This window comes from Zerene cesonia, chromosome 13 (genome assembly GCF_012273895.1).
Source record: "Zerene cesonia ecotype Mississippi chromosome 13, Zerene_cesonia_1.1, whole genome shotgun sequence".
Classification (NCBI taxonomy): domain Eukaryota; kingdom Metazoa; phylum Arthropoda; class Insecta; order Lepidoptera; family Pieridae; genus Zerene; species Zerene cesonia.
This window is the reverse complement of record NC_052114.1, coordinates 9893105-9902429: the sequence shown is the minus strand read 5'-3', so window position 1 is coordinate 9902429 and position 9325 is coordinate 9893105. Positions and strand designations below refer to the sequence as shown.

General features: G+C 33.9%; 1 protein-coding gene across 1 annotated transcript; it reads right to left on the bottom strand.

Moving 5' to 3' along the window:
• Positions 1-368: 368 nt before the first annotated feature.
• On the bottom strand, positions 369-1829 carry LOC119831346. Its single transcript, XM_038354649.1, has one exon. It carries the CDS (start codon positions 1827-1829, stop codon positions 369-371), a length of 1461 nt encoding a protein of 486 aa, XP_038210577.1.
• Positions 1830-9325: the final 7496 nt, after the last annotated feature.

Here is a 9325-nt window from a genome sequence, read left to right as displayed (position 1 = left end):
GTTATTGAAATGTAAACCTATGTGAGGCAATACCCGGATTGCTTTATTTTGTTCAGTTTATTTGTTACGATAGATTCGTGTTCAATTAAATTCAAAGGCTTTACTTATTAAATCCTTGTGTCCCACTTTTTAAATAAATTTTTAAAGGTAAATTGAAATACAGAAATGATTCATAAGATTTATTTATATTCAATCTAAATAAACTATTTACAAAATAAATACTTACAACTAATATTGCACAAGAGTGATTTGATAACAATAACAACACTGACTGATTAACAGGCATCGAGAGAAAACTCAATACGTACTAGAATTGAATTACGAAAATCGATTTCAAATATCATGAAATAACGTCGAAACTTGTAACACTACTTCTGATGAATGCCGTTGTGGGGATAAAACTGTTTGCTCTTCTTGTAAGACTGAGAGGGCGATATCTCGTCCATATCACCTTCCTTGTCCTGGTGTGCTGTCATATGCCTAGTCAAGTGATGCCGCTCCCGAAAACTCTCATTACACACGGGACATTTCAACTTTTCCTCCCTCTTTCTTCTGTTTGGATCGACGGTCGACTCGCTTTTGTGATGCGTTCGCATGTGATACACAAGGTCTGAAGTCATTCTAAAACTTATGCTACATTTCGCGCAGACATTTTGCGCTGGCAACGAAAATGCAGCTAAAGTCGATGGGAGTAAAGTGCTTAATATAGCTGCGGCCGGATTGGCTATTAGAGGATTAACGGGCTCTCGAGGAGGTGCCGAGAACTTCATAAAATCTGGGTTTGGTTGTTGAAAATTCTGAACTCCAAACGGGTAAGTTGAACCTGCGGGGAGGTACGGTAGCTCTGGCCTGAATGGTAGAAAATTCATTTTATTCGGTGACATTTGAATTTTCGTGTCGGCCTTCCCGTGAAAGTCTACATTTTTAATCGGCACGGTTGGTCGTTGCGGCATATGACTGGATTCCGGATAGCTTGGAGATGATGATGGCATATTTTGCGATTTGAAGAAATTGTGTCCGTTCAACAGATGAGCGGGTGTTAATAAATTGCTAAATCCAGCTTTATTAAAGTTATTCACCGGCGGGGAAGTAGCCAATGGTGGACTAACAGAGTTTTGATACATCAAACTGTCAGGGCTGACTGATGGATTTGGAATTGGTGATCTTAATCCAAAATTAGATACTTTCGTAAAAGCGCTTTTTGGCGAAACTTCGGGTTGTTTAGCATAAAATCTATTTTCATACCTTGCTCTCGTTTGCACACTGATCAGAGTTGGATCGTCAAAAATTTTATTCTTGTACTCTGGCAAAAACTTCGGTGGGCGCGCGGCACTTTCGTTGGAGTTGGGCCGACTTCGCGACTTGTCAGATGAATCAGAATCACTTGCATACGTTGTCTTACTTGGATATTCATCAGTGCCAACATCTATGTTAACATCGGAACCAAAACCAGGTGATATGTTGTTATTTATTCGAACTCTGTCTTCATCTTGGTCTTTGGAGTCTAGCGTATTATCATTGGAACATTCACTGTGCTTATATACTTCTGATGCTCTCTTTGAGGACTGCTCCCACTCTTCTGTGTTGAACAGCTGCTTGGAGACTCTCAGCTGCTTTTCAGGTGGAGGATGCCGAGGTTTCTCATCAGGCATCATCAAGAAGGCCACATCGAAGGACCTTTTAGAAGCCTTTGCCTGCTTTAGCACAGTAGACTGCATGTCGGGTTTTAATTGTGATGTTCGCGCACTTTCTATATTCAGATTGGATTCTTTTGAATCAGGTGATTGCTCTTTATAACTTTGATAATTATTTTGAATGTCCATTGTCATTGTTTCTTCATTTAATATAAGACACTTAAAACGAAAACTTTGCTCACTTATATCGTACTCGTAGTATAAAGACGCGTGCGTACTGCCCGCTCGTAACTTTGCGAATGCGAGCGTTTATTTAGGGTGAAAAATACGTGAGCGGGGCGCGAACTACCCTTAACGAAGTCTTTGAAGTTGGAAGGCGTGGTTATTCGACCAATGAGAGAAGGTTGTTGGGCGGAGCTGCGATTGTTTAACCAATGAAATGCAAGGATTGATAGTGAGCAAGAGAGCTCTATCAGGTTCAAGATAATAATTGCCGCGAATTGTGAGCGCATGGGATTGTGGTAGGGTCAGCTTGACAAAGACAGTATGATGTTGAGAACTGAAAGCCGATTTTGCATCTGTACCTTCTTGGTATCTATAAGAACTTCATGTTGCGGTTTTTATGTAATTCGAGGGTTATATATTGTTTGAAGAAATTAATTTAATATGAGACATTTTGACACAAAATTAGTTCTTTATCAGCATTACTACATTGCTAAAAAGTTTATACAATTACAAAAAAAAAAAATAAAAAAATTAAATAATTTTGAAAAATTTATAGATTTGAACGAAAAACAGTTCAGAGTTCAAAGCTATCAATAGGTATGTATTTGTTATTGCTTTCTTTACTTACAAATAAATGTGATAACTTTCAGAACAATATGAAGATAAAACTAAAATATAAGGCACTAAAAGTTAGTTTGATCATTATCCTCTGTTTATCTCACAAAACACGGTGCTAGAAAAAACTCCAACGATTATGATTGCAATAAATATGTTTTATATGTGGCATAAAAAATGATACCGTCAGAGTCGGCGTAACCCTCGAGTGTATGGATGAGATTGCGAATAATGCTATTAACACAGACGCTTCTTCTCAAATTGATATCCTTAACATTGTAACTGAAACAGAAAACGAACTCTATACAGAAGCAAATAAAGTTGCAAATAGAATAAGTAGCACAGAAGCTAATACTCCTGCTCGTGATGAAGGAAAATGTACTTTAGAGGAAGCACAAAAGGTCGATTTTAGTTTGCAAATTGTGCTTAATAGAAATGAAAAGAAGTCTCAAATGAGGTCTGTTCAGTAGTGGGTAACGATAATAAGATGGGCGCAGACGTTAAAGGAAAGCCATTTGTCAGATTTTTACCATTTTTTTGGCCATTCGTTTTCGCTTCATGAAAATCTGTTCCATTTATTTTGGGTGAGCGTTAATGAGATTTTTTTGATTTAATGAGCAAAATCCGTAATGAAATTATTGTCTTTGGACTTGTATGGGGATAAGTGTTATGATTTAATCGCTAATATTTTTGTGCTATAGATAATTATATAAGTATGTATAGTATATCCTTATTGATAATTATATAAGTTAGGTACATAAAGATGCAAGCCGTTTTCAGATTTTTACGTTTGTCTATGAATGCACATAATAAATGCTTGCTACGCAAAGACAATAAGTTTGTGTGCAATTGAAGATTCGAAATGCATTCTTTTTTATGTAATTTTCATGCATTTACATTACTGACAAAACCATTTGAATAAAAGAAATCTATCAGGCGTCATGTATAAATCTATATATTCACACAACATTTATAAGCACGAATATATAGGTCTACCTTATTTGATTAATCTATCCAATTTAAGCATGTCAATGAATATTTATATTTTTTTCTTCTATAGCATTTAAATGCCAATGTTCGATTCCCGCCTCGTGATCGAATTTTTTTATTCTTTAAAAAAAGACAACTCAAAGTGAACCACGTTATGCCCCATTAAGTTTTGAATACCGAACCATCTTAAATTTTTAACTCAATTTCAATATAAATCGGCTATCACAATAAATCGTCCTTATCAGTGATGTTTAGTGATAAGTAATTGGTGGAGCGTGATTCAGTTTATCTAACACGTGACTGAGGGGTGCTAATTATCTGAACACTGAGTTATAGGGATGTATTGAATAATATAAGTAATCTGTATTTATAGAATTATTGTGTGACTAACTATAACTCGTTTTTTGGGCGATCTTTGGGCAATGTATAGAAATCATTTTGGATTTAGTATGCAACTGCAATATATAGTTACACAGAGTTGTTTTATGCCATTTTATTAATCTATTCTTGTCAGCTGTTCTTGCAATTACTGAATCCATTGCCAGTAAATATACCTACGAATTTTTTTACATTTTACTGTATTATATAGAATATTAAAAATAATTTACTTGATTAGACTTGATTAGATTAGATTTATTAATTAGACGCTCTGATGATTTTGTATTATTAAGTTATACAACAAGAAAACAATTATACAACTTCAGTGGTCAGATGTAGTATGGTTTTAGCCCTACCTCTGGTAAAAATTACTCACACACGTACCATTTCTCCTATCCTTTTCCGAAAAGGACTGGGAAGGGCCTTTCTTCCCTTCATCTCTCCTTAGCGACATGTTTTACAGCAATGTCTCTATGTTTCTTTCTTATAAGATCTGATCTTCTCATATCAGGTACCATTTTGCCATTTTCAGTATTAAAACAATAATAATAGTTCTCAGAACAGAGCAGTCAAGAGAGGTGAAACAAGTTCCACCCGCGTGACTGATGATTCCAAGTCAAGGGTCACATCTGCAACTTTGATTGGCGTGTCGATCGGTTGCCTTGACAACGGAGACAGATTAGTTGCGAGTTAATATTCTTTAGTGTCTGGGGACAGACAGTTGATTGAGTTCGAAGTATGGATGGCTTTTGGATTTTGTTTCTTTGTGTTATTCTGAAAGATTGAAGGTTATACATAAGAGATTTGAAACTATAGGTTAATTGATTTTATTTTTATTACACTCCTATTTCTAGAGTCGTAAGAATTTTTATGAATTGTTTTAGTTTACTGGGCATTCGATCACAAACTTAAGATTAGCTTTTTTTTACTAATATCAATCAAAAACCACTGGAAACTTAATTAATGTACTGAAAAAATTCGACAGCGGTCACATGTAAAATAATTACAACAAGCAGGATGAATACCAAATTATTTCAGTGCCGTATAAGAGCTATAAGTGTTCATTTAATCCTGTCCTACTAATATTATAAATGCGAAAGTTTGTAAGGATGTGTGTATGTTTGTTACTTTTTCACGCAAAACCTACTGAACTGATTGCAATGAAATAAGTATGTAGATAGCTGGACAACTGAAATAACATATAGGCAACTTTTTATCTCGATATTCCTACGGAAAACAGATTTACGCGAGTGAAACCGCGGGGCGCAGCAAGTTAGAAATAAACTCTAATATCTATCTATGACACAAGTACTATTTGAAATCTACACAACAATAAAATAAAACAAATTGTGACATTTACTCACCTTAATAATCTTAAACGACATCCTGTAAACAAATCATTATTAATCTGTTAATCCACAATACCACCTGCATTAACATCACATTAAAATATGTTCAGCCTAACCATAAATGTATTGAAAACTAATACCGAAATACCATATGTCGTGTTGATTTTAACAATAGTTGTATTGTCCTTCTAAATGCCCTTCTATACGTTCCCTTGTGTGCAATAATTGTCTCTATTCCCTTATCTTAAGATTTAAATTCCTTAAACTCGCTCATAGATTGGTTTGTTGCACTATTGAATTGAGATAATCATTCCCTTTCATGATCAGCTATCCTGTTAATCGTTTGCAGTCGTGTTTGGCGATGTTGGTCTCTATGAATTTCACGTCAATGTTCAAAATAGATTGTCTATGGTATTTTCGTTTTTTTCGTAAAAGCAAGCGACATTTTTCATTTTTTCCAAATGATGTTACTCGATTTTGAGCTATATGTTCTGTATATAGGATTTAATATATGTTACGCGGTAATTTTATAATTGTGGTAGTTTTAGGACTTTGCACCTATCTGCATTGATATACAGTTCAATTTTCATATTACTATCAATACATGAGTATCCTCTATCGACTGATTGAATTTATAAGGTAGACATTTTTAAAAACATTTGAATTAAAATTGAACTTAACAGACTAAAAAGAATAATCTAGAATTTTCTACAGTCTACGTCAGGTAGATAAAATTCCTTATTTATGAAAAAATATTTATAATCATAATACGATCTACCTTACCAGAAACAAATACTTTTCTTCTAACGTACCAATAATCGCTACACATAACCAAAGAAGTCGCGTTCAATCCGCTGATATAAAAACCCCTTACACTTGTTTATAAATTTTAGTACCATATGGTATAAAAGCCGAGGACAATTCGCCCCCATGCCCCATACTGGTGCCTATTACCATATGCGACACGTTAAACGCTCTTGAAAAGAATCGTATTGGAGTGGTTACTATTATTTTTATGCAGCCAGTCTATTATTTTGAATCTCTTTTGTATGAAAAATAGGTTAAAGCGTATTAAAAACTTCGTTGATCGCTAAGTTGAGGAAAACTTTATTATAAGATTGAATTTTAATCTTTGTTTCAAAAGCTTTTTTGTAATCTGCGAAAATTTATTTGAATTTAAACCAAATTCCCACCTATTATCTCTTATTAACTTACTATTTAAATAACTAACTAGCGTACTTTTTGGCATAATCATGTTAAACCATGCAAATTTAAATTCCGCAATACGGTTTCACAGAAACTTCTTCAGAAATCGAACTATCCATAATTGTTTGTGTAATGTTACATACAAACAAAACAGCTATTCAGTTCTAGTGTTAGTATGGCATTATCCCATGCAATATTAAAACTAATTTTTATGAATACATAGCATAAGTGTCAACTTCAAATTTTTATAAACGTATGAAAGAGTATATGTGGTTATATATTATTCTACAAAGATATAAAAGCATTTTTTCTTCTTTTTGTATGACGCAGTGGCGCAGGCCACTGGTAGAAATTAGTACATAATAATTAGAAAACGCTGTAACAATTGAAAACATTTGTACCTACATTAAACTGATTAGCTGTTAATATGGTTTTTGGATAAGTACCCAGTTGTCAGATCGTAATGTTCATTGAGTACTCGCGAATAAATAGCAAGCGGAGAATGGTCCGTTATAATGCATATTGTATTGAGGGGAGAGATTTACATGTTTTGATACTTGAAAACGAATAATTTGCGTACTAATATCAAGATGAGACGGATATAAGAATTCATATATTTTTCTAATATATTTTAATTCCTACATAAAATATCTTATCATATGGATATATCCTTCTAAGGTAATATATGGTAATATTTTTAACTGTGAAAGTTTTTAAGTGTGGATGTTTGTTATTTTTTTATGCAAAAGCAGCTTATTGTATCTGTGTGAAATTTTTGACAGATATAGATTATAGTCTGGATTAGCACATTGGCTTGTTATCCGGGTACCAAGCGAGTGACAATACGATTGAGTTGAATATACATATATATTTTCATAGTCAGTGAAAAATATTATATCATTTTACAAGTGAAAAAAAACATCAACCCAATTACGGAACAATTTCACTATTAAATTATGTTTATATCAAAATATATGCTCTGCTTACTGAATCTAGGATACGTTATTTTGTAAAAATATTCTCCTATATTAAATTCTGCATATTCATCAAAAAAGGCAAATAATCGAAAAAAATACATTTCCATTCAGACAAAAAAAAGGAAATGCAAAAACCTAATTTCACTGACTATCAAGACTATGGATCGCTACTATACACCCAAATCACGCAACATATGCGCCCGCGGTTCCAGCATCCGAACAGACGGACAGACGGACAAACTATTATCTGTTTGTAATCAGACCTCCACTTTGATGTGGAGCACTCTCTACGATTCAATTATTTTATATTGTATGATGTAATGTATGGAGATATCCAAAATTTTATAGTGTGCTTGTTTAATGTAAAAGCAAGTTTTTGTTATATTGATTTTCATTTCTTTGAAATCTTGTTTCGTAAGAATCAACAGTTTAGCAAGTGTAAACCTTCAAAAATGTTCAAATCCCATCACCTTGACCTGAAGCAAAATTGGATAAAATACTTAAAAATCAATCCAAAAGCAAAGTATCAAAGTCCAAAACATAATATTAAACAGAGTTTTATTAAAATCCTTCGATTTATCCACCAGCCAACTCTCTCTCAAGAGCCCTGCACCACAAAACTCCTCTTTTTGTCAATTTCAAATAAAAATACCACTAAAATACATACGCAATTCGATGGGCATTTATTCACCATATGTACCTTTGGGCTTAACGGCCTCATGGGACAAGGGCCCAGCTAATGAAAACGGCTCGCGAGGGTGCATAGATGCATAACAGTTTGTCAAATTGAGCATTGTCTGTATCGATTGTGAAAGGGCCGTAAGTAACTCTATTGACCTGTCTGTACCTTGGATATTGTTGGAACTCACGCTCAAACTCAAACTCAAACTGAATTACAAGCGAAACTTCAAGTGTACTGAAACTGGTCAAACATAGATGTATTCTCGTAGATTTCTCAGAGACGTTTCTAGAATCGTTATATAACGTTGCAATGACTAAGGTTTTACCAATTGGGACATGTAGGTTCTACGGAGAAGTGCTTGCATGAAATTCTGCAGTCGGTCTTTTCACAACAACACTTGTATAACTTGTAAAATAACAAAAATCACAAAAAACGACAACGCATGTATTTCTATAATTCATTATCTAAAATGTTTCATCATAGGTGGGGAGAAAGAATGCTATATTGGGCATTTTAAAGAATTTACTACTCTAAAAGGTAATTAATTGTTTCTTTTGGCATTATGGTATATTTGTATTAATCTCTTTTTAAGCCTCTCTTAGACCAGTTCTCTATTTGTTCCCAGGAAAATATTAACAGTAAATATTAACAAGCAGCCTACGCTGCAGTTACGCGTGGTTGACTTTTTCCTTAAAAACAGTCCCAAAAATTATGGTATTTTCGTTCGACTTGAAACCGCATTCAACCCTAAGCTCGCAGCCAGTGCTCTAGCGGCCATATGTCGCGAAAAATTTCGCTGTAATTGCATTAACTTACCCTAAGCTGAGTGCCCCAACTTTTAATTACGACGTCCCACTTAGACATATGTGGTGCAAGAATAGGGGGTCTAGTGTCAAACGCTTTAAAAACATCCACCAGTTTGTTAGATTTTTTAGAGCGTCCTGGTTGTCATGAGATATGAGATAGGATTTTATTGCCTCTGTCTTCGTTATTTTCACTTTACGAAAGTAACTGGTAATATTTTAATAGATTTGTAATTTTTTTGCTATGAAATCTCTATGTAAAATATCGCAAAATTCTGCAACTATTTAATGATTAAATATTTAACATATAAGATTTGATTAGATTTATTTTTTCTAAGAGTCTTGTTGCTATATTTACGTCTATTATTCAATTCCGTCAAAACTATTGGAGTTTTGATGGAATTTATACAGGTAGAATAGGCATGTCACTAGCCATCAAAACATTTATGCGACATAACTCATTTGT